Source organism: Otolemur garnettii, unplaced genomic scaffold, assembly GCF_000181295.1.
Source record: "Otolemur garnettii isolate 467f Iridium unplaced genomic scaffold, OtoGar3 scaffold00058, whole genome shotgun sequence".
NCBI lineage: Eukaryota > Metazoa > Chordata > Mammalia > Primates > Galagidae > Otolemur > Otolemur garnettii.
In genome coordinates, this window is record NW_003852453.1 from 9,084,662 (window position 1) to 9,111,406 (window position 26,745).

At 40.5% G+C, this 26,745-nt stretch overlaps 1 protein-coding gene across 2 annotated transcripts in view; it reads left to right on the top strand.

Moving 5' to 3' along the window:
* NUP93 (nucleoporin 93) overlaps nt 1-26,745 on the top strand; it is a 114,317-nt gene that overhangs the window by 50,660 nt on the left and 36,912 nt on the right. Inside the window, exons 1-3 of one of the 2 annotated variants that reach the window (XM_023514741.1) lie at nt 15,382-15,440; nt 19,577-19,639; nt 24,408-24,536. In XM_023514741.1, the coding sequence (XP_023370509.1) occupies nt 24,417-24,536 (120 nt within the window). In that variant the 5' untranslated portion in view covers nt 15,382-15,440; nt 19,577-19,639; nt 24,408-24,416. Of the gene's footprint in view, nt 1-15,381; nt 15,441-19,576; nt 19,640-24,407; nt 24,537-26,745 lie in introns of those variants that run through there. The other variant, XM_003792557.2, reaches the window with a different exon arrangement.

Here is a 26,745-nt window from a genome sequence, read left to right on the forward strand (position 1 = left end):
TTTTTTTTTGGTTGCAGCCGTCATTGTTGTTTGGCGGGTCCGGGATTTGAACCCGCCACCTTAGGTGTATGTGGCTGGCGCCTTAGCCGGTTGAACTATAGGCGCTGAGCCTCATTCTTTACTCTTAAAAGTATTTACCCCACTGGTAATACTACTTGATCTTCCCAGCTGCCTGGTGAGCCTGTCAGAAGACAGAACAGAGCCCACTAGGGATCTGTAAAGTTTAATTTCTGGGTAAAGTCCTGCATATGGGCGGTGTACCCTAGAGGTTTATTTATGTGAATATATAATTTTACCTGGCAGTTATTCTAATTCTAGAGTCAGAATTTCCATAGCTTCCTTTTGCTATCCATAATCTCTGTATTTTTATAAGTGAGCCCACATTTACCCCTTATGTTAGTAAATACTGGGCCCGTGAATTTTCTTTGGTTTTCTCCTTGCTTTAGTTTTGATGCCTAAGCCAAAACTCAAAATTAAAGAATGGACTACTAAATAGACATCTAGGAGTAGATCACTTTATCTTCAGTTGGTGACTTCAGTAGAGAAGTACCTCCTTTGTGCAGTGGCTCTTTCTAGCATTTTCAGACCTCCACATACATACTTAAGTCTCTGGGGTCCAAAGGCAGGTTAGTTAACACTTCTTGGTACCCTCTGCTATGAGGTTCTTTGTAGCCAGAATATTCAACTCCTAGCCAGTATCTCAACTGGTTCCCTTGGCATACTCATTGGTAGGGGAGAAAGGGCCTGAGCTGATTTAGGGTTTATTCTAGTATAAGGAAATAGCCTCTTAATTTATTTGCTGGCAGTATTAAAGAGAAAAAAAAATGTCTTAACAGTGGCTTGGTGAGGTTTGGTATTGTTTTGTGCCCCCCTCCCCCAGCCCAATGTAAATAAAGAGAGTTTTCTCACTCTCGTGTAGTGAACCTCAGAGGTATCCCCTGGAACAGGTTTTACATCCCTGAGATGGTTTGACTTGAACCACATTTGGGTTTGGGGTTCTTTTCATCCCTAGGCAGAGACTCCTATTGCTGCCTATCCTCTATGCTCTAATACAGTATTTATTTGATCAGAAACAAAAGAATTTGCTTCTTGCACTGGTTCAGAGAGAGGTCCCTCAGGATTGTCTTTTGTTCAGTAATTGGAGCATAAGCTGAGCCTGGTTAATTTCAAAGCTTACCTCCCCCCCCCCCAACACACATGTTTCCTCCCTCCTTGTGCAGTTTCTGAGCTGTTAGTGGTAACTTGTATTGGGTCTGGAACAAAAAAAGCTTGAATTGTTGAATGTTAGCAGCAACTACTGTGACATCTGCTATGGCACTGAATAGCGCTGTTGGTACAGTTAATTTTAAGTAAGGGTAAGAAACAAAACTAGAAAGCTCTTCAGCTTTAGAGCACTTGTTAACACATGCACCTCCAAATTATGCATTTGGTGACAATGAACAAAACCAAGGAAATCATGAGTTGATTTTTATGTTGATAACCTAAGTTCTTTCATTGTTATTCACTGTTCAGACACCAGTGTGTTCCTATGCATATTCTTTTTAGTTTAGCTGGGGTTTTTTTGCAGTTTTTTGGGGGGGAGGGCAAGGCTTCGTTTGAACCCACCACCTCCAGCATAAGGGTCCAGTGCCCTACTCCTTTGAGCCACAGGCACCGCCCAAGTTTAGCTGGGTTTTTTGTTTGTTTGTTTTTGTAAGGCACTATCTGAAACATCTCAACTCTGGGTATTTATTTAATTGGCAAAAGTTCTGATGTAAGAAAAAGAAGTTAATTACATTATTTCTTTCAATGCAACAAAGTCTGTAACTTGGTTTTGCTTCTTAAAATGCAAAAATGACGATGGTAGATGAATAAGAAACTTTAAGGAGCCAAATTCTATTTGTTAATATAAATAGCCAAGTTAATATTTGTATAAAAATACATTAGGAAATTAGCAAACATTTGGGGTCTTCCTGTCCTGTAGTATAGGGATGGTTTTACTGCCAACAGACTATATTCTTAGGGTTTGTGGGTTTTGGTTTTGAAGATAAAATGGTCTTACTCTCTAGTTTTCTTTTGCAATCTGCACCAGAATGATGGCCCACCACCTGACTGGACTGACTTTAATCATCTGGTGCCTGGATCTTAGCTTGGTTTCATCTTTGTTTTTTTACAGGCTTTCCTGTAATTGCACGGTTGTTTGCTGCATTGAATTTCCTTTCATGAATTGAAAAATACATGTTAGCATTTTAATGTAGTCTTTAATTTTCAGGCTATACGTTAAAATGTAGAGAAAAAAATTCTTTCTGAGGAGCATTTTTTTAAAACCATTGCAGCATAATGGAAACATTCATTACTTTTACACATCATGTATTTTTCCTAAATGTTGTCCAAAGAAGTGCCAGCTGAGCTGAGCATATGTTAATAAAAGGTCTGCATTTTCCTGTGTCACTGACAGTTTCATTGGCTCTATATTCCTGAAATGCAAATAACCTCTGTTCTGTTCAAAGCAGTAATTAATCTGAATAGTTACTTAAACAGTATCAAAATCTTTTAACTACTAAGAGGCCAAACATTTAAGACAGCGAATTTACTGTTCTGTTTGAAGGACAGTACAGTTGACAAGGGCACAGTGATCTGAGATGCTTCTGTATGTTGGAGCTACACATTCTGTAGACTAAAATGGCAGAATCTGCTGCTGTATAAAATCTTTTAACTACCATTTATTTTAGCATCATGGCATGTGCAAATTCCTGCTGCTCAGTTAAGAGACCAGCTTCACAACTGGTGTTACAATCTGTGGCCACAGCACTGCATCACAATGCAGCAAATGCATTTTCCATATTAACCAAACATGACAGCTGAAGCGATTATTAACCATGCAAGATGTCGGAAGTCATCAAAAATTCACATCAGAGTAATTGCAGTGGCTTGGGTCTGGTGAAGAAAAAGTATCATAGCATTCCTTGCCTACATGTTGTTTCTCCCCCTCTTAAATCTTAACTTGGTACAGTCCGTTAACAATAAAATACCCTTCTGTAACCTATAAACTGTTACTCCCATCAGTTTGTGCTTTAAACTGACAGCTGACTTCTCTGAATTTGTGTAGAGCACAACGAATGGTGATGCTCCGCTCTGGGGCTGCAGATCACCCTTTTTAGGGGGACTCTGCAGTCTCATTGTCTAATTGGACTCTTAGTGCTTCAGTCTTATCAGCACTTGCAGAGGGGTTGTTCTTTTCCTTTTTCTTCTTTCCGTCTCTCCTCTTTCCTCCCCTCTCCTCTCTCTCCTCCTCTCCCTCCCCCATCCCCACCTCTCAATTCTGGCAGTTTGGGGTGGGAGAAACTTGAGCACTGGTTCTGACAGAGCTCATCCCACATGGAAGGTATGGAAGAGCTGCAGTGACCGACAGCAGACAGCATCGACTGACTGTCCTGTAACTCCTTAAATTCGAGAGCTGCAGGTAGGATTGCCTATGTTTTATAGAGAAATTAAGATAAATGCACCCAGGCATATAAAGTGACAGCATGTTGTACCTCTGAAAGACAAGGTCTTGGTTTGTTTAAAAATTTGAGATAAATTCAGAGATAGTTACCTCATTTGATAGAAAAAGTATTTGATTCTTCTGAGAATTGTTCAAATTTGTGCCTTGGCATTCTAATATTTTTCTTTAAAAAAAATCTCTTGGGTGGGGCAGAGAAGTATTTGCTAAAGATTTAAATAGTTATTTAGGATTTTTACAGACTTCAAGTAGTGAGTAGTGTGGACTTTCTTTAGGATTCTTGAAAGATACCTGTGAGTATAGAAATCTTGTATGAGGTGAAATATGAAAATAGAATTTCTTTTCTTTACTAAAACCAATTTCTTCTTTGAGATTATAAGTGAATGTGAATATGTGTATGTGTGTAAGATGCTTTAGCAAGGAATTTAGTCATTTGTATTTGGTGATTAGGGGAAAAGTTACTATTAGATTTTTTGAATTATCTCACAGGAAATGTTTTAGTGTAACGCTTTAAATGAGAAGAATTAAATAGTAACAACAAAGATGAGGATTCTTAAGTATTATCAAATGTTGGCACTTTGAATTAAAATACTTACTTTTGCTTCTTAAATTTATCCTCAAAAGAGTATGATATGAGTCCTTTAAGTGTATTTCAGAATTTTGGCATAGAGCATGTGATTTGTGTAAATGAAATGAAAACTTCCCAGAGTCATGTAAGCATTATCTGGAAGGTAATAAAATTATAAATGTTACCTAGAACAGGTTTAATACCTTGATTGATACCAGATATAATGTGCTTTTAACACAGCATTAAAAAGCAGCTTATTTAGTGTTAAAAAAAAAAAAAACAGTAGAATTATCCCAAGGAATGTATTTGTATTGTGGGACCTGTAGGGTCTGAACCTCTTTCTAAAGCATGACTTGGGAATTACTCACCTAGTTGAAGGATTTAGTTCCCTCCAGAGGTGTGGGACTTTCTTTACTCTTAACAATAGGAAGGCTTGCGAGCTGTCAAGTGAGGAATGGAGGGGAACTGTTCAGGGAAGGGAGAGGAACTGTGAGAATTTGGCTCCCTGTGGCATTGGACGCCTGGATTTACCTTTGAGTGAGATTCCTTTAAAACTCTGACCCAGTGCAGCATTGTAAAGAATTGATTTCTGAGCTGAGACAATGAGCTGTGGTTTGCATTTTGTAAAGATGGAGGAAACCTCTCACACCGACCCTGTATGGGAGATGACTCAATTATCTGTGCCTTGGTATAGTTGCAAATTATTTTCCTTTGTCTGAAGTGGGTGGATGCCAGCGCCTTCATCAGAGCTCCTTAATTTAATGTATGGAAAATGTCTCAGCCACCATTTTTAACAATTAGCTGTATCATGGTTGAGGTGAGCTGGGTTCTGAAGGCAGCTGCAGGGCCATTCCGTTTATGTTAGGTCCTATAGCACAGGAGCTTTGTTACTGTAAAACTAAGAAAATGAATTTGTACACAGTGTAAGAGAGTTCTTTAGGAAGGTAGAGAACCTTCCCAGAAGGAAAATGGAATCCTTTTGTCTACAGTAAGTATTTCTCATACTCATAAAGCGGCGATAGGTTGAAAATTTATCTTTGGTTGAATGAGCAAAACAGACTTGTAAATGAACACTGCAGATGTGAAAGGTGTAACACGGAGGTTTTGGAATGTATTTTTTTATGTATGTGTTAAAAACTGAGTGTGACATACGTATTCTTGAAATACAGGTTTTACGAATGATTTTAGCATTATTTCAATTAATTATTCATTAGTAATCTAAGTTAGTAAGTATGAATTTATCACTAGTCATGTATAGAAATGACACTAAAGAGAAAATAGAACTCTGCATATGGAAAATTTAAGAGTTCAAGCTTCTTTTCACTGTCTTTAAAGAGCAGTGTGCTTTCCAATCCTGAAAAGAATTTCTAGATTTTAGTGCCTTTTTTTAAGAAATGGCTCTCATGTTAATGACCTGTAATAGTTGATTAAAATATATAAGGAAAAATGTTTTGACAAAACAAGATTTTGTCCTGAAAGATTAATAGATTGAGGATTTCACTCTCACCCAGGGATAATTTTTAGTGCCTTCTGCTTAATTAATAGTTGTGACTTCAAAGCTACTTGTGCAAAACTATTGTTTGTAATTGTAAGCTTATAAATCTTGATTCTTAAAATTAATTGGATTTGACCTGGCTTATTTCTTTGTTCCTTTATGCTGTTACTAAGAGGAAACAAGTGGATTTTAACTTTGGTTTGTGTGTTTCTTTTAAAAGCTGAAGAATTTTTATCTTTTAAACCCTGAAGAATTTATAGTGAGTGTATTTTACAGTAAATTATACCATGAAGTGTTTGCTCAGAAGGGTTTAGTAGCTGTTTCAAGAGTTGAATCTTCACAGAACTGAGGATCCTTTTAACTTGTTATCAAATTTCTAAAGCCACCTGCTCTTCTAGGACTTGCTGCGCTAGCTGCTATTCATGCCAGTCACTGAACGCTGTTTTCTCTAATTAATAGATGTGCAAAACTAGGGAGAGAACAGTTTTCTTCACATCAGCCTTTTCGTTGATGTAGGAAGGTTCAGTTGTAGTAATTCCTGCTTAGAATTATGCAAAGATTCCATAAATCTGTGGTACACGTATTAACGTGCAGCATAGAGCCTGGATCCCAGCATAATTTTTTAATCCTAGGAGGGGTGACATTTAGTACATTAATTGTTTAGATATATGGTAGAATACAAAGGGATTCTTTCCCCTTTATTTTTTACAAGCCTACCACCTTGAAATAAGAGAGTTTTAGGGCAGCAAATTAGAACTCCATTTTAACTGCTGCTTTGCTTGTGTTAAATGTTTGGTTGGTTGGCATGGGGTGGGGGTGGTCTCAACACCTTTCATTGAAATTTTTAAAGTAAAACTAGAGGATCCTGGTCTTACTTCCTTGTGTTGGCTTTATAATGAAGCTGTGCATTAAGCACTCTGGGGAGGGGCAGACGCCAGCTTCTTCTGTTTTCCTCGCCTCCACCGCGGTCTTCAAGTTTGGCTACTGGGAAGAGGCTCTCTCTAGCACTTGTAGGGGATTCCTGAATCTCTGAAAACTGGAAGCTCTTCAGTTTTCTCCTGAAATTTTAGCTTGACTGGTAGTAAAGAGTCAGGGGCTGGTTCTTTTTGTGATAAAAAATGTATTCCTATCAGACCTTTGACTGCTCTGGCAGTACCATAGTGTAGATGAGCAGGCACATCAGCAGCCCGCTGGAGACGTTCCGTGGCCGAGATGGCAGTGAGGAAGGAGCAAAATGGCGTCACCAGGAGCATCGTGATCAGACGTGGACCACACGAGTTGTTTTCCTTTGATCAAGTTTGAAGACAACTTTAGGAGCACTACCGTGCCAATTTACAGCTATTTTTTATTGTTAGAAGATAGAAATTTTGAGATATTCTTCCTGAAGTAAACATTTGATGAGCACTCTTATCTAGATGGCTTTAAGTATTACTTTTAAGAAATTGATGACAAATATGGTTAAAACAAGACATTTTAAACTTTGTTTAAAATAAAATTACCTACTTTAAAGATATTTTGTATTAATATTCCTAAAATTCCTTGCTTTGTGCTTTCTTCCTTTTTAGCACAGAATGGATTTTTAGATAGCAAAGGACAATTATGCTTCTCTTTTATGGCAAGGTGAAACTAGTATTCCTATGAAAATGTGTTATTTATCTCTGGTTTTCATTCTACTTTTTTATGGGTTTTGGTTATGTTATATATAAATCATATATATATCAGCTACCTTAAAAAAACAGGCTTATTTCTTTTGTGGTTCAAAGTATGGATTATTTTGCAAACATACTGTAGTCGTAGTGGTAACAACAATTCTAATTCTTACCTGTTTTCACATCTCCTGAAGTTGGAATCTCTGGAGCTGGCCTTAGCTTCTGTATCGAGTGATCAGTTCATCTTACAGTTAAGCAAAGCAAGGTTTACTGCTTAAATAACTTTTCTCAAGGTCATACATCTGCAAAGCAGTCGGTTTGCCTTAAATCCTAACTACCTGACTCCTAATCAATGCTATGCTGTGCCTCTGTCTGCATCTGACTCCATTTCTTTCTCTTTGAGGGCTTGCTGGTGACTGATTGATCTAACAGACTGAGCTTTCAGCAAAGTTCTTTGCCTTAGCCAGGGGTCCTCAAACTATGACCCACAGGCCACATGCGGCCTGCCAGGGACATTTGTCCAGCTCGCAGGGTGTTTTTGCCACTGCTGCCTGTCCTGCTTAGCAGCCGACTTGTCCCAGGCCCGCAATCCGGCCCTCCAACAGTCTGAGGGGCAGTGAATTGACCCCCTGTTTAAAAAGTTTGTGGACCCCTGGAATCTAACTCATGGACATACTCCTTTTAAGCTGTACCAGAAATGACTTACTAACCTGTGCTTAGAGTCTTCCTGGGCCCATGTGGAAGATGATAAGCATTTATTAATTTATCATTTATAAACAAATATTTAAAAATAAGATCTATCAATCCTAGTGCTCTGGGATGCTGAGCTGGGTGGATTGCTTGAGCTCATGAGTTCAAGACCAGCCTGAGCAAGAGTGAGATCTCGTCTCTAAAAATAGCCAGGCTTTGTGGCAGGCACCTGCTCCTAGCTACTGGAGAGGCTGAGGCAAGAGAATCGCCTGAGCCCAAGAGTTGGAGGTTGCTGTGAGCTATGACACCACAGCACTCTATTGAGGGTGACAAAGTGAGATTCTGACTCAAAAAAAGGAAGATCTGTCCTGCAAGTTGTGCTCTTAGGTCCTTTGTGTTGGCTTGGCCTGAAGGGTGGAGTGCTTGTCTTCTGGAATGGGCAAAGTCATCATGATCATCTGCAGGGAGCTGGGTTGGAGCTGGTTGAGGTGTCCTCCCAGCAGATCACTCTTTTAACTCTATCTGTGGGGACCCTACGTGGCAGAGTCGTCCTTCTCTTCCCAGTAAGACTGGGCATGGTGAAAGGTTTTAGCTCTGTGTCAGTTTCAGGAAATTTGTATTTGAAAATGTCTTGCCCTTTCTCCTTCTGTTGCTTGTATTTGCCACTCGAGCTAAGCAGTGTTTCATGTTTTCTGTATCTGAGGTGACAGTGGTGAGTGGTACATTCTGCAGTATTCCTCTGCTCTCACAGGGTAAAGTCAAAATGTTTCCAAACTTAATAAGGTTTTCGAGATATGAAATAACATATACCGTGAACAAAGGAATGCCTTGGTGAATTCTGTTTAAGAATACGTGAAGTTGTAAAAGGAAGCTCTCTCGTTTCTGTTAGTAGTAGGTCTCCTAAACAAATAGATTTAAGAAAGAATTTCTGAATAAGAAGATAATAATAAGCAGAAAAACCAGACCTCACTTTTCTGTGAAAAGGTCTGTGGTGATTGGTGCTCCAATCCCATCAGCATAAGCATTGCTGCGTTGCAGGAGGAGCTGTGATTTTCAACTGCAGTGTAAATGACTGACACAGTGTACCAGCAGGGAATTAACGTCGTCAGGCGTGGTTCCCAAACATTGTCCTGACTAACAGCGCTCCTGGTGCTAGCTAAGTAGAACTCAGGAGGGTTAATCCTGAGCACTGTAGAAACCAGCCTGGCACAAGCTGCTTGGCTCCCACACGACTGACTCCAGGGCATACCCTTTGCTGTCCTTTCCTGCTTATAGCTTCCAAATCTTGCTTTTGTTTCCTTTTCCAAAGGGAAAAAGACACCAGATCTGACAAAGCCGGAGATCTCTGTGTGTATTTTTTTTTTTAAAAAATAATGCAGGCTTGCTTTAGTGAATTCTTTTAGGATGGGTTTCAGGGACCACGGGAAGCGATGCTGGCCGTGATAAAGGTCATTATTGATTTGTTCCCATTTTATACTGCAGTGCGGTTTTAGTACCCAAAGTTCTTTGGAAATGGACTAATGCATCTCCAAGATGGAAATCAGTTCCCTAAGACATACACCTTTCATTGCCCCTTGATATATCTTATCATTCCATCACCTCAGAGCCACTATGAGATTAATATTTTTTTAGACTTACTCATCTTTGGGTGAGGAAAGGGTTCTGCTGTAGTTCTTTGAAGCCAGACAAACTTTGGCGCACTGAATATTCCATTTGCAGAACTAGATTGAAAAAGTTTTCAGAATCCTTCCTTTGCTGTGTCTGCAAAGTTTAGCCTTAACAAGTATACTAGGCCTTTTGGGGTGGTTGGGGAGAGGGGACAAAATGCTCCAGGTTGTCCAGGGACCACTTCAGCAGTCTGAGCAGTTGGCTGGCTGCCCTCCCTCCCTCCCTGGACTCCTGGTGCTCCCATTTCCCCTGCCCCAAGCAGAGGAAGGGGGTGCTCCCATTTCCCCTGCCCCAAGCAGAGGAAGGGGGTGCTCCCATTTTTCCTGCCCCAAGCAGAGGCCCTTCCACTGCAGCGTGGCACACCCTGCTGCATCACAGTCCTGACTGGGATATGGGTTCTGGCCTATTTCTCTTGAAGTGGCAAGGTGGCAGCACTGAGTAAGTCACATTCCCTTGCCTAGCCCAGCCCTCTTGTGACCATCAGAGGAAAGTTGCTTATACAATCTTGAAAAGGTATCCCAGGGCTTTATTGGATTTGGGAGGAGAGGTTCTGCTGAAAAACATTTTTTTCCCCATTAGCATCTAAGTGGGCATCATTTATTACTTTACTCATTTATATTAGGCCCTTAATACTTGTTCCTACTCCTACAAGTCTCCAGACCCTTTCAGTAACTGAGCTGGACAGACTGCTTTCTTTCCCAGGATGACCAGAGAAAGAAGGAGCAGATAACAAAAGCGGCCCTCACAGGGATGTAGCCCTTAGCCTTAGCCTTCCTCTCTAAGTGCAGCAACATGATATTTCAAGCAGCCTCAGCTCGATGATAAGAGTTATTGGGCAGTGACTATGTTTCCCTGAAAATATTCCCTGTCTTATATTTATTTTTTCTCAAGAAGACACACTAGGGGTTATTTTCAGGGGGTTGTCTTATTTTTACTAAGTATAATACAACAACCTACATTTATTCAAATACAGTTAAATCATCATCTTCTGGAACCTGACAGGGGGAGCCGACCTTGTTGGTGGTGTGAACTCCTTTCCCCTAGCTGTTTGCTCATGCGCAATAGGATGCCTGCGACCGCAGTTACCACACATGCACCTGAGCAATTGCAAACAGCTCGGAGAAAGGAGCTGTGGCAGATAAAAGGTATTCCAGTCTTCCTTACCGCTCAGCACCGAAATGCATGTCTAGGTCTTATTATCACTAGATCTTATTATCAGGGTAGGGCTTATATTTAACAAATGCATAGAAATCCTGCTTGGGCTTATTTTTTGGGTAAGTCTTATTTTCGGGTAAACACGGTAGGTACTTATGTGTGTTGACAAGGGAAGTGTGCTGTGCATCCCGCACCCGTTGCTACCCTACCAAAGGAGCGACATGGCCCCATTCTTGCAGATGACTTTCTCTTCAGCTTTTCCTTCTGGGTCATGGTGAGTCCCACCTCTTATTTTCTTTTTTTATTCAATGCTGTAATCTTTGAAATTGGGATTTTGTTAGGTGATTTTTTTTTCCCTTTTTTTTTTTTTTTGAGGGGGAGGGCTACTGAGTGGTTAGATAGACTTATATATTAGTGCCTTTCTCAAAGGCCTATGGCTTTCCCGGAAAACAAAGGTGCAGATGATTTCGCAGCTGAATTGGCATGCCCTTGATGAGACCATGCATGCAAGCACACTTAGGTCAAAATGTTGCCTGTAAGGCCATTTGCTGGTCCAAGAAGAGGCACTGCCCCATGCCATGTACTCTTGGGTTTAGAATCTTCTAGCCACATTGAGTTCTTTTCATCTTGTGAGAATTTATAAGCCATCCTGAAAACCAGTTTGAATCACAGGGGGCAAGTAATTTGTTTTGCCTTAATGGACTCAAATCCATCACATAATTGACCCTGTTTTTAGCCCAATAGCAGAAACCATGTACTAAATGGGAACCAGCAGTCTGACAGTGACAGATGGCCTAGTGCCCGCTCAGTGCCATGTTATATTGCCAAGGTCTGCCACCTGTGGCTCTAGAGATGCTTGCGGCAAAAATGGATCTGCTGAGCCGGCAAATGGTGGAACTCCACAGCCACACTTGCAGCGTCTGCTGCCACCTGCTGAATGAGAGTGGTGAGGCTTTTGCATAAATGCACAGTGAGAAATCATTCAACAGCATTAAAAACATATTACAGTTGGCGAATGTCAGCTCTGCCTGCTTAGCACTGCTTTCTGCAGTGGTATTTTGAAGTTATCTATACAATCTGTGGACAAATGATTAAAATTTTTGTAAAAACAAGCAGTGGGACTTTAAATATCTGAGTTGGAGCATAAAGCTTGGACTTGCTATTTATTAGTCTGTCGTCCTTGCAAAACGAAATTCATTGTCTCATAGGCCTTAAAAGCTGACATTTTATGTATTCTTATTTTTGTGCAGTCATAGTACTCTAATAAAATAACCAAACATGCTCTAAAACCTTATGGAAGTTCCCCAAATCTTGAAAATGCCCCAATTTAAGAATTTCTCTGTTCATTTTCTGGGTGTTATCAGTAATGAACATCTCTTTGCACTTGAAAAAAATCCTTGATTCATTCTCAGCATATAAGTGCCACAGAAGGAAGCTAATGAAAACTGTGTCCACACCATCTGATAAGCCCAGCAGCTGCCCAGTACTGGCAGGATTTCTGTTGTGCTCATCTGAAAACAGTATCTTACTTCATCCTTCCTCATTTTCACCATAAGTAGGATTTTTTTTTTTTAACCTTTGTAAAAATTTCATCTAAGGGAAGGTCTCAGAAGGTCTCAAAGGTTTTTACCTTTGTAAAAATTTCATCTAAGGGAAGGTCATTTGTTCAGAAACAGGAAAGAAGGTTTGGGAGAGGTGAAGGGAAAGTAGGTATTTTACTGAGAATGACTTGAAGCAAAATAGCGTGTGCCCGTCAGGCTCTGTAGAGTTTGAGCACTTCTTCATTGCACCAACTAAAGTGCCAACTAATGTTTAACAGTTCTTATTGGAATTCTTGTTTGATCTAAGTTGATTTTTTGATCTGCTTTATTGATTCTACTCTTCCTTCACTGCCTTCCTTAGCCATTTGTTGTGTCTTGGCAATGTTTTTCCAACAACGATAACCATTCTCAATGTCACTGCTCACTTTTTTTGATTTGGCATGTGGTTACAGATTTCCTATTAATTTTTATATATCGTATGAATTAAATGAGAGATGATGCCAGATTTTTGTAGCACCCATCTTACATTTTTGTGTTGTGCCAGACACCTTCTGGTAAGTGTCCACGGTGTTGTGGGTACCTCACTTTAAATTTTGACAAGGTTTATTACATTCTAAGCCTTTTTTAATTTTGTGAAGGCAAAAAAGTGGAAACCAAATAAACACATATATGTGTATAGAGAAAATTAAACAAATTTTTGACGAGGTAGATTACCAGTTGGTTTCTTTAAGGGAAAGAGGCATGGAAAAGTCTTTGGTGTTCTGAGAGCCGTGTGAAATATGGCTGTTGTTTTGTAGGACCAATTTAGATCTTCTTTATTTATTTATATTTATGTTTGATACATGCATTCTTTAACTGAAATTGTTGGATGTAACTGTCCAACAAGTCACTGACTTGCTGTAGATGAGAAGGAAAGAACTGTGACTGGATCGTGTGAGCTCTTTTTGCCATCTTATTTTCCTAGCTAACATGGATACTAAAATTTTTCTCATAGACATCTTTATTTCATGCAGTTTTCACTTTTGGAAAGCTAATAAGCTAAGAGAATTTGGCCATTTGGCAAAAAACAAGCTTCCTTTTGTCCAGTTTATTTTTCCACAGAAGGAATTAGCTTCCATGTGTATTCTGAAACCCAGAGTCTGCATGGGGATGACAAATAAGGTGATTTCATGCCTGTCTTTCTTGACCTGAGCCATTTAAGGCAGTCGCCTTTGCTGCCAGTCCTTGAGATACGACAACACATTTGATAGGAGAATCAACTTACCTTGAGGTTACATTCTGGGTTGTTCTTGGCCAGTGTACATCACTGGCACCAAGCGTGTCCTCTGTCAAAGATGCAGCAGATGGCTGGAGGCACTAGTTGGGCAGATGTATGGTGTTCATTGTTTCACAACAATAAGATTTTGGAACTCTATATGAGTTACCTCTAGAGCAGTGATTTTATGCCTTTTGGACTTTGACTCATACATACATAGAAATAAATATATGTAATTGAAACGAAAGCTTCACAAAATAGTATCCGTGCCATTTATCTCTATGCATTTTATTTCATTAAAAATGCTGATTGATTTCATGATGTCTCGTTACTCCCTATGGAAAGTAGGGAGGGAGGGAATAAATATGAAGCATAAACTACGTGTATATGTTTATCTTACCTTGATTTGCTGCGATGAGAACACTGCTGATTAGAAAAGGGTAACAAGAAGTCGCAAAATTGGGGTTCTAAATCTGACCTTTGCCTCTTATGAACCAGGTCATTTTAACATGGACTCTCCCCAAACCATTTCATATAACTTGCTCAACTGAGAGGCAATAGCATTGAGTTAAAAGTGAGGGCTAAAACCAGGCAATAAGCTTTACACGTGGCACAAAGTAATCGCCGTTTAAGTGTTAGCTGTTACTAGCACTGCTGTATTAGTATTCTCTAAGCCTCAGTGTCTTCATTTGTAGCAGAAAACTAATAACCTGATAAAGAAAACACATTTAAGGATATTTTGCTTTCCTGGACTTTATCCTTTTAAAGAGAGAAGTTTTTCTTTATTCTCATGATTGAGAGGTTTGTTGTTCCCTAAGTATCTCATAATCAATTGGTCTTAAAAGTTAGAACTATTTGAATCCTGCCTGTGTGACTTCCTGGTTGGAAATCCTTGGTCAGGTTATTTAATGTTGAAATCTCAGTTTTTTACCAGTAAAGTGGGCTAAAGGAGGAATGTGGAGGAGAGTGGGGTGCTCTTGTCTACTCTTCCGTATTGTTAGAGGATTAGCAATAATGTCTTTGAATTGCCTAGAGCAGTGTCTACCCTTGGCTTCCTGAATGGGAACTATTCTGTGTTATAGGAAGCTGGAAACCAAAACACACTCAAGGAGTCCGTTAGAAGAGGATCTGTTTCCTGGACTCCAGCTAGGAGGAACAATATACAGATGGGGAAGTCCGGAGTGGTCATCTTACTTAGTTGGCCTGCAGATGTTTATAGGTGCTGCTTATTGAATGGACCAGCAGTAGAAGGGTTGGGTGGGGGGCTGAGAGCAAGTAAAAAGTGCTTGTTTTTTTAAAAAGTGCTTATTGATGAAATCAGGGGATACTGAAAGGTATCACAGTGGTGCCCAGAGGCAAGACTGAGAGCAGAGAAGTTTAGGTCAGGTTTACTGAAAAGGAATGGCAACACGCCTGGGCAGGATAAAGATGGCATGAGGAGGCAGTTAGAGACCCCCTTTATATGGGGCCTGTAGAGGTTTGGCAAATTCCACAGCTTGGCCAGAGGGCTTTGGTGAGTCCATGTTAAAATGACCTGGTTCATGCCTTTGGCATGACTTTTAGGAATGGGCTAAATAGCTCCTTTATGTCCTTTGTCTTAGGCAGAGAGGAGGAGGAGGGGCAGGGTTCCTGTAGGGCCGCGTTAGGCTCCCCCCCAACAGATATCAGTGATGGGGCGCTCTGAAGATCATAGTTAGATGCTGGCATTCAGAGCAGGAGGTGAGCTCTTGGGCCTTCTCTGTGCCCAAGAGGCCTCAGTGTGGCAGGGAGCTCATTTACCCTTCATACCCAGTTTCCCTTTTCAGAGAACCCATTTTCCAATAAGCTAATGCAAGTACTTTCTGGAGTTAGGACGTGAGAGATGCCTCACAGAAGGAAACACACGGGTAGAAAAGGGAAGTTAAAGAAGAGATCTGTGGGAAACCTGAGCTGAGGCAGGTATGTTCTACCTAACTTTCTAATTCTTCAGTTCTGTCAACTGTTCTTTTTCCTTGAGGCATGTGTGTGCTTTAAAAGAAACAACCACCAGATGGCACACAGCACTATTTGGAGTACAAATTGGTTTTTTGTTTGTTTGTTTGTTTTCTTGAGACAGAGCCTCAAGCTGTCACCCTGGTTAGAGTGCTGTGGCATCACAGCTCACAGCAACCTCCAACTCCTGGGCTCAAGCGATTCTCCTGCCTCCATCTCCCAAGTAGCTGGGACTACAGGTGCCGACCACGTCGCCCGGCTGTTGTTTTTTGTTTGTTTTTTTGGGGGTTTTTTGGGGGTTGCAGCTGTCATTGTTGTTTGGCGGACCGGGCTGGATTCGAACCCTCCACCTTAGTTGTATGTGGCTGGCGCCTTAGCCACTTGAGCCACAGGTGCCAAGCCCAAATTGTTATTTTTTTAAGATTCTTTTCAAAAAGTAGGCCAGTAATGTGTTGTTTTTAAAAACAAATGTGATATGTAACCTATTGTAGCATTTCATTTTGGAAGAGAATAAAGGATGCAAAGTTAAAATTGAGAATCTATTTAGTGGGCTGTGTTTGTGCTATAGAGAAGGCCTGGAGTTGGAGGTTGCTGTGAGCGTGATGCCATGGCACTCTACCCAGGGGAATAGCTTGAGGCTCCGTCTAAAAAAAAAAGAGAAGGCCCAATTTTTTAGGTGCATTATGGTTAATGGCCTTTGCTCGTATGTGAATGAGGTCTAAAGTTTGACTCTCATGCACAAATGCTTCATTTAATTTGTTGAAATTCTTAAAATGTAGATTTATAAAGACAAAAGTTATCCACTCTAAAGCAATAATGTCTTTTGTTTCTTCTACTTGAAATTTCATCTCTTAGAAATTTGGGGGTTGTGTTTCTTGCAGAATATTATTTTGCTTTTAAGCAGATACATCTGATTATTGCTTTGCACTTGTGTTTTAACAGTGCCATGAGATAGGTATGTGGGTGTGGGAGTAGGTTAAAGTCTGGGGTGGGCTGGCCATTGACTAAGAAGAGCAGAGGAAGCCCCAAGAAGGGTTGGGGCAGAATATCTGATTTAACCCTGACCCCCACCAAAAAGAAAAAAGATAGACTAGACCTTGTCAAGCAAGGTCTCTCCTTGCACCCAACATGGCTTGTTGAGATAATTGGTAACATAACTGCAGCCACAGAAAGGTATAGCAGAGCACAATCTGTGCCTCCCCTTCATTCAGGAACATCAGTCATTGATAATAGTTGCATAGCTTTGTTTGTAAACTCTGACATTAAAGGCTTTAGCTTTAGCCATTGAAGACCCCTCATGAAAGCGAGTTCATACCAGAGTTTTATTGATTTGCTGAAATCATTTGTTGTGAAGGGTATAAACAAGGCCTGTCAAAATTTTTGGTGTTATTTTGTGTCTGGCTTTCCTGCGATAGCCAGAGTCAGGCATGTTGACAGGTTGTCCCTTTCTGAATGAACCACATAGGTTCTTTGCTTTATGACCTCTGATTTATTGAGGTCATTACATTATTAGGCAAGTGAACCCAACTCCCCACCACAGTTACCAGTCTAGATATTTGGAGCAGTCTTCGTGTTGTGTTCTCAGAGCTGCCTCAGAGACGACCCTGGAGAAGTCTATATGAGGACACCTTTTGCTGGGCCTGTTGGCTATTTCCCCTGTGCACTGCCCAGGTTAGGATGTGACAGCAGGTGTGGGGGAGTCATGAGCCAATACATTAGGGATCTGGAGAGTCTGTATATATATGTTTAAATTTATTTCCCCTATATTATCCCTTCACCTCTCCCTATTTTTTAAAAAAAGAATACTTGAATGGAACACAGTCATGTATCACATGAGGATCTTTGGGTCAAAGACAGACCAAATAGGCAACAGTGGTCCCATAAGAATATAGCATGGTATTTTTACTGTACCTTTTCTATGTTTTGATATGTTTAGATACACAGATATTTACAGTTGCCCTAAGGTGCTCAGTACAGAAACATAGAGGCTTATAGCCTAGAAGCCATAGGCCATACTCTATGGCTTAAGCGTGCAGTAGGCTGTACCATCTAACGTGTCTTAAGTGACACATAACTGTATACTAAAACATTCCAATTGTTAAAATGTAACATGTGATCAAGAACTAATTAACCATGGCAGTACATTGCCAATACAAGAAAACTGGCGAGTGTGTTTTAATTTAGCTTGTCATTTTAGAAGCTTTTGCAGAATTCTGCTTTGTATAACATTTCCTTAAAGTTTTTTTAAAAAGGAAAAACCTGATACTGAAAAAGCAGGCCATTTTAGACACATATAAATGCACCAATAGTGTGCTTGACGTGCTTGTGCCTGCATTGGAGTACAGGTGGATCTGATGTGTGAGGTAACTTGAATTCTTCCTTCCATATTACAGCTAAGACTTTGATTTCTGCCTGTTAGTCAATGGGTCATTTTTCTTGTTCCCACTCAACCCCCGCACTCCAACCTTTGGAAAAGAAACGTCACCCTTCTATGAAGGACAAGGTGTTAGCATGGAAGCCCACTCTGTATATCTATGTGTCTGTCTGTAGCTGTGGCTGAAAGTACAGTTGTCTTGCCCTCTTTCCTGCTAGATCTCAGCTCAAGCAAATAAGGACAGTGAACAAGTAGGTCGCCCTGGGCTCTGTTTCATTAATGAGAGTCATCAATAGATCTGAATCTTTTATTTTTATTTATTTATTTTTTCGAGACAGGGTCTCGCTTTGTCACTCTTGGTAGAGTGTTTTGGCATCATAGCTCACAGCAACCTCCAACTCTTGATCTTAAGAGATCTTGCTTCAGTTGTTAATTCATCTCAGTAGAGATGGGGTCTCATTCTTGCTCAGGCTGGTCTCGAACTCTTGAGCTCAAGTGATCCACCCACCTCAGCCTCCCAGAGTGCTACATTTAGAGGCGTGAGGCACAACACCAGGCCCAATAGATTTAAATAGTAATTGATTCTAATAGAACTACATGTGTAGAGCCTTGGGCTAAGGACTTGATTACATTATCTTTTTTTTTTATTGTGTATATATATATTTATGTATATATTTATATTTATGTATATATTTATATTTATGTATATATATAATATACACATATATATATATTTATACACACACACTTTTTTTTTTTTGCATAAGCAAACTGAGATATAGAGCGTTTGGGTGGCCTGGCTAAAGTCCTGTCTTTAGTAAATGGAAGAGGTAGCCAGGGGTCCTCAAACTTTTTAAACAGGGGCCAGTTCACTGTCCCTCAGACCGTTGGAGGGCCAGACTGTGGGCCCCAGGATGAGTTGGCTGCTAAGCAGGACAGGCAACAGAGGCAAAAACACCCGGCGGGCTGGATAAATGTCCTAGGCAGGCCACATGTGGCCCACGGGCCTTAGTTTGAGGACGCCTGAGGTAGGATTTGAAACTGTCACATTTTAAAGCCTTTCTTTTCAACCATCATGATATTGTATAGTTTCATTTTGCAGGTGTTTAACCTGTGTACATTAAACTGGATTTGTAAACTGTTTCTTCACCTCACATATAAACAAGCAGTGGCTGTCATCAGACCTGAAACAGGGAGTGACATGGCAAAACCCCAGAAGAAACTGTGCAAATAAATGATTTTTAGGGTTTCTCATCTATTGGCAAACACGTGAATAGCACCCAGCGAAATGGGTGGTGATGGCATCCTCCATGTAAGGAAAAAGTTGAAGCATTAATTGAAATCAGCAGAGAAATAGAGACTAAAGAACAGTTAGAGGAACTGTGACCGGCCACATAGCCAAAGCTGTATGGGTAATATGAGCCATTCAGCGGTTTTGAAGGATCATCTTGACTGTTCACTTTTTACATGTTTAAGGGATGGACCCAGGACTCCACACTACTGTTTCATGGGGTCTTTACCTTCTAACAATCATAGTGTGCTCCTACAATGAAAGACATTAGGAAACATCTGTAAAAACATTTACTTTGATGTTTTTAAGTTGAGAGAATTTTGTGATGTGAAGGTGGGCAAAGTTGTTCTCCTTATAGTTATAGTTTGTTGTATAGTATACTTTATTTGAAGGTTAGTTTTAACCTAACTTGTGTCATTTTTTTTTCTCTGTTCATAGGGCTTCCTAAAGAATGAGAAGGACAATGCCCTACTGTCTGCCATTGAAGAGTCCCGGAAGAGGGTAAGAAAATGAACCAAAATGTAGATGGAGATGTATAGTTAGGAGGGCAGCAGGGAAATGCAAGTTCTGGAAGTTGGAGTCTGTGTTCTAGGCCCGGAGAATTCTTTAGGAACCATTTTTGAGGAGTATGCCATGCTTGTAGCTCTGTATATATTTAGTGACTAAAATACATCTGAGACACTGGACTGTACAATTAATTATTAAATTAAATTATTAAATTAATCTTAAAATAGAAGTCCCAGAACGTTGTTTGGTTTCATTATTGTATAAGTGGTATTCTGGTTTCTGCTGAATCACCAGTTCAGAAAAGCAGTTATGATCATTGATAATTTCCCTCAACTTCTTTTCCTTTTATTATGCAGTATGGCTGAACCATCTTTTATGTTAACAATTTCTCCAAGGTCTTAAAAAAAAACAAAAAACTAGCTCTGTGCTTCAAAAGAGGGTAAACTAGCGAGCCAGAGCCTCCGTTATATGCGCAGCAAGGTTCTGCAACAAGCATCCCTGAAGATACAAAGATCATTTACCAACATCATTTCTATTTGTTTCTCACAAGGACCAAAAGATCAAAACCTTTCCAGAATATCCCCTCACAGAGAAAAGGACTTCAGGCTACTGGGGTCTTCTGGGGAGGGAAGTAAAAGAGTAGCAGTCCTGTGGCACGGGTTCTAGAAGTACAGCTTCCCTGGGCCGGAGGGTGCGGCTGCTAGCGGTGTCTCTGTGCAAAGACAGTAGACGTGACGGGAGACCTCCGTTTTGCTGTTTCCTTCCTTGACCCTTTATTTAGAAAATGAAATGCATTTAAGTATCATTTGTGTAATTAAAAAATAATAAATAAAAAAATCTTGCCTTTCATTGTGCCTTATTAAAATGTCCTGTGAAGGTGCGCATGTCTCAAAGGGAGCATGTGAGCTGGGGCTGCAGAGAAGCTTGCCAGCTTTAATTTATAAGACAGTGTTCCCAAGGCCTCCTTTAAATGGCTGATATGTTTAATTATCAGAATAAAATTCCCCCCAATTTCATTAATCATGTTGTTGGCAATAGTACTCCTAGAAATATGCAAATTCACTTGATTCAGATTTGGAAATATAAAATAACAGTGGTTTGGGGTTTTTTTGTTGTTGTTTACTCTATGAGTTTCTTACCAACATTGATTTTCCTGCTGTAAAGGACCAGTGAAATTAAATTAGGATTGTTGAATGCTCCCAAGCCTTATTAATCCATTTACCCCACAGAATGTGTTTGTGGAATTGGCAGTCTCTGAACATTGTGGCATACTGAGACTAAATGTGCAGCCAGCCAAAACATTTAGGTGACATACCACAGCGCAAAATTTGTATATATGTGTTTGTGAGGGAGGTGCTCCAGCATCGGGAGCCAACCTAGGGGAGACCTTTGACCTGTCTGGACACCAGCAGGCTGCCACTGAGCAAGGATCATTTTCAAACAAAAGGTGAATGGCTTTCTGGCATTTTGGTGGCAATTTCATGTTTGAATAACTTGCCAAGGTCCTGCTGAAATGCCAAGAAAACAAGCTACAAACCCACAAATGTGTCCTATCTTTTCCCATTTGGTACATCCCAGCAAAAACAGAACAACATTATCAGAACATATGCAGTGTTTCTAAATGCCGGCAACAGCTCAGTAATAAAGTGGTGAGAAGTCAAAGCATATTGCCCTCTTCCCTTCGCGGAAATGGAGTTGGAGTGCTCCGCACCTGTTCTTACTGCACTTGCCCAGTTCTCTCCCCGTCTGTTTTTCTTAACTGTGTTCAAAGAGAATTATTCTCCTCACATAACAATAACTTGAAAGATTCAGGTTGGACTCATAATAGTTTCTCCACTCTTTTGTCATTTTCTGTGGTTCGTCTTGCCTTTTAAGTTTTAGATCTCTCCCCACCTTTACGGTTTATCTCCTCTTCCCTTGGGTTTCTTTACTTTTGTCCCTATTCCCCTTCGCCTCAGACCTTCAACTGCCCTCTCCTCAGTAGTAGCTCTATTGATTCTCTCTCATTGGTTCTCTAGTTAGCATTCTTTGCATTTAATTCTGTGGTTCAAATGTGGGTATAAAAGGAATAGGCAAATTCGTGGCTGATCATCCCTAATTAGCCGACAAATTGGATGTTCCATTACCTCTGATGTAATTAAGATAAGCTGGAGGTGATGTAGTCAAGGGAAGAGAAATTTAGTGTTGGGCCATTTATTATGTTTATTTGATGCTTCTTATCACACTAATGATGACTGGAACCATAGCACTATTCAAAATGTAAAGCTTTCATGATTAAGTTTACTGTTGGGAACAAGAGGGAAAGATTTTCCTCTAGGTATTTTTCAACTCAGGTCAACTATCTAGAATGGTCCATTCTGCCTGTGAGTGAAAAGAAAACCAGGTGGAAGATTATTTTAAAGTTTATGATTGTCATTTCTCCTGTGTCTTCAGAATACATAGTAGAAAGGGGTCCAGTGTGCCAACCTTCTTTCCAGTTGTGTGTGTGTTTGTGTCTGGTGTCCATCTCCTTTTCACATTTTTGAGACAGAATCCCACTTTGTTGCCCAAGCTAGAAAGCCGTGGTGTCACCCTAGCTCACCACAAACTCAGACTCCTAGATCCAAGCAATCCTTTTGCCTTAGTCTTGTACCCTCCCAAGTAGCTGGGACCACAGGCCTGCCACCACACCTGGCTATATTTTCCATTTTTTAGTAAAGATGGGGTCTGCCTCTTGCTCAGGCCGGTCTCACTAGAGCTCAAGGGATCCTTCTGTCTCAGCCTCCCCAAGTGCTAAGAATACAGGCTAGGATTACAAGCATGAGTCACCCCACCAGCCCCCCTTTTACATTTTAGTAAATACTGCTCTAAGCCAAACATCCCGTTTGTAGAAAGAATATATGTGATTTTCTAACAGTTCCCCAAAGGCAGGCATTCCTAATTCTCCTTCCCTGTGTGCTGCCTAATTAGATGCCAGTCTGATTGTAAAGTGGGCTTAAGCTGATGGGAAAAGCTGGTCTGCCAAATAAAGAATAATAGGCTGAGAATGGTCATAATTCATTATGTTTCTGTAAGTTGTTTTAATTTTCTCCTTGAAATTTTTTGTCATCATCTTCCCTTTTTCCCTTCTCCCCTGTCCCTTCTTTATCCCTTTCTGTCTGAATGCCTTTGTTTTGGCAACTACTAGTAGGTCTGATGAATCTAGTGAGGTTTGCCAGACTTCAGTGATTCTGAGTAGACCAGGAAACTTAAATCCAGAAGGTTTTTTTTTTTTTTTCCTGTGAATGTTGGGATTTCTTACAAAAATAAAATCATTGGGAGAATCTTTCATCTTTGTCTTTTCTTATCTCGGATGCTTATTAAATCTTGATACCATTGATTTTTATAATCATTTTATGCACTACAAAGAAAAAATAGTACTATGACATGCTATCAATTGTAATATGATAGCATGTAAATTTCAGAAGTTTTAAAAAGATGTCCATCTTAATAAGCACATGCATGAAAAGATGCTTAATGTCTAAAAAAAAGGAAACAAAACCACAGTGAGATACCACTTCACCCCCATTAGGACCGCTGCTATCAAAAAAAGAAAAAGCCCTGGAAAATAATCGTTTGTTGATGAGAATGTAGAAAAATTGAAACCCTTGTGTATTATTGGTAGGAATGTAAAATGTTGCAGTCTTTATGAAAGCAGGATGGAAGTTCTTCAGAAAATTAAAAATATTTTTGTCAGATGATCCTAGCAATTTCACTTCTGAGTATATACCTAGAAGAATTGAAAGCAGGTACTTGAAGAGATATTTGTACACCCATGTTTATAGCAGTGTTACCCACAATAGCCAAAAAGTGGAGGCAACTCAGGAGTCTGTCAGTGAATGAATCGGTAGGGAAAATATGGTATGTACATACAATGGAATATTTTCACCCTTAAAAAGGAAAGAGATTCTGACACATGGTACAACTTGGATAAACCTTGAAGACATTATGCTGAGTGAAATAAACTAGTTATAAAAAGACAAATACTGGCTCGGCGCCTATAGCTCAACCGGCTGGGGCGCCAGCCACGTACACCCAGGGTGGCGGGTTCGAATCCCCAGCCCGGACCCGCCAGACAACAATGACGGCTGCAACCAAAAAATGGCCGGGCGTTGTGGCGGGCGCCTGTGGTCCCAGCTACTTGGGAGGCGGAGGCAGGAGACTCGCTTGAGCCCAGGAGTTGGAGGTTGCTGTGAGCTGTAATGCCACGGCACTCTACCCAGGGGGACAGCTTGAGGCTCTGTCTCAAAAAAAAAAAAAAAAAAGACAAATACTGTATGATTCACTTACGAGAGGTATCCAGAGTAGTCAAATTCAGGGACCCAGAATGTAGATTGATGATTGCCAGGGCCTGAAGAGAGAGGGAAGGGGGTAATTATTCTTAAATGAGTATAGCGTTACCATTTTGCAAGATGAATTCTGGAGATGGATAGTAGCGATGGTTGCATAACAATGTAAATATTTATGTACTTAACAAACACCACTGATCAGTGCATTTAAAAATCGTTATGTTGGTAAATTTTATGTGTAGTTTACCACAGTTATTAAAATGTGAAAAGTTTTTGTTAATATCTTAGAATCAATGAAATAGGGTATTGTGCAAATAACTGTCAGTAAATTCTTTGAGGTTAATTTTTAAAGTAGATAGTTTTTGCCCTACTTATGGATAAATGGTAGATCTGGAGGATTTTGAGTTTTTGTTGGGCTTTAAAGGAACCTTTTGCTCCCTGTTCCTTTCTGGCAGACCTTTGGTATGGCTGAGGAGTACCATCGAGAGTCAATGCTGGTCGAGTGGGAACAAGTGAAACAGCGAATTCTACACACACTGCTGGCATCAGGAGAAGATGCCCTTGACTTTACCCAAGAAAGTGAGGTAGGTTGAATCTAAAAGATAAACCACCCAATAAAAATGTGAAGTCAGAGTATGTTTGTCTACTTGACTAGTGTTTTTGGCACAGTTGATCACTATCTCCCCCTTGAAACAATTTCTTCACTTGGCTTCCAGGATGCCGCATTTGCCTGGGTTTCCTCCAGCACGTCTGGCTGCTTCTGCTCAGCTCCTTTGCTGAGTTTTCCTCAGACTCTGTCTGTCCTCTATATGTTTGTGTCCCGGGACTCAGTCCTTGACGTCTTAATTTTTCTTTGAGTCATTGCCCTGGTAATTTCATCTGGGCTTGTGGCTTTAAACACTGTCTATATGCCAAAGACTCTCAAATTTATATCTATAGCCTTGAACCCCAGACCCATTTACCTACTTGCCTTCTTGGCTCCACTTGTATGTCTTAGAGCCGTCTTAGGCTAAGTATGTCCAGAATTGAGTCATGATAGCAACTCCTGCCTAATCCGCCTTCTCTTCTCACAGAGTTCCCCGTCTTTATAAATGGCAATTCCAGTTTTTCACTTGCTCATACTAAAAAACCTCAGATTTGGATTCATTTTTGTTCTCGTCCTCTTCTTCTCACCCATCTCACACCCAGCCTCTCTCACATGTTAACAAATCCACTTAACCCTACCTTAAAATATACCCAGAATCCACCCATTTCTCACTAACCTCCTTTTTTAACACTAGTCCAAACCACCGCTGCCTCTTGCTCTTGTTATTAAACTGTCCTCTTAACTTACTGTTTTAGTCATTACCGCTCTGTAACAAATGACTCTGAATCTCAGATGTTGAAAACAGCATTTAACTTAGCTGGGTATTTCTGTCTCAGGGTCTCCAGGGGCTACAATCAAGGTGTTGGTTGAGATTACAGTCATCTCAAGGCTTGATAGGAAAAGAATCCGCTCCCAAGGACATTTGTGTGGCTGTTGACAAGCTTTCGGTTCTCTTCAGCTCCTAGCTGGAAACGTTGTTTGGTTGTTTTGTTTTTGGGGGCGGGGGGTGTCAAATGGCCTCCCCATTCTGTTGCACACAGCATGGTAGCTTGCTTCCCCAAGTGCAAGAGGATGGGGTCCAAGGGAGAACTAAAGAGCCCCCCAGACAGAAACCACAGTTTTTCCATAACTTAATCTTCAAAGTAATATCCTATTACCTCTGCTGGTTGGAAGTGAGTAACTAAATCCAGCCGGCGCTCAGGGGAGAGAATTACTGTACAAGGGCTACGTACTAAGAGATGAGGATTACTGAGGCTGCCGACCATACTAGTCTCCCTGCGTTTGCCCTTGTACCCTGCTACAGTCTCCTCTCAGCACAAAGCCAGAGCAGCATTACTAGAACACAGGTTAGGTTGTGTCACTCCTCTGCTTGGAACCTTCCGGTGATGCCCATCCCACTCGTAGTAAAGACCAAAGTCTTCACCATGATTTTGAGTCCTTACATGACCTGGTCTTGTTGCCTTTCCAAGGTCATCTGCTGCTACTCTCTCCATTGCTTTTGCTGCTGCAGTTTCCTTGAACAAACCTGTAGGCTTTCCTGCCTCAGGTCCTCTGCTTCTGCTTAGAATGCTCTTCCCCAAAAGAGCTTGATGGCTGTCTCCCTTACCCAGTGCCATCTCAGGAAGCCCTCCAAAGCCCTAAAACCCCAACCAACCCTTTCTCCAATAATACTTCCTGTGTCACTTTTTCTTGCTACCTTTCTCCTTTTGGCACTTCCTGCCACGGGCCATAGTACGTGTTTTATGTTTTTATATTGTCTGTTTCTCACAATAGGATGTAAGGTCCATGAAGGTAAGGATTTATGTTTGGTTTATTCCTGTGTCTGTGGTACCTAGAAGAGTCTGGAACATAATAGATGCTCTAGAAATATGGGCTGAAATCATGTGGCTGTAGCTAACTGAAATATCAGGGATATGTGTTACTGTGATTTTGGATTGGGTATTAATAACATTCATCTGAATTGCCAGTGTTCTGATCAGCAATAGTTCTAAGTTGAGAATTTTCTCTTTTTAAAATTGAAGAAATAAAGGCATGATTCAAGAACTAAAACACCCTGTTCCCAAATATCCCATTCCCTTCCCCCCTTCCCGATAACCTTCTCCGTAGGTAATCGCTATCACTACATTCTTGTGTATATTTCCAGTGTTTCTTCAAACTATACTTAACACCTGCTCCTTCTTACACAAAGTTAGCTTACTGTGTGCTCT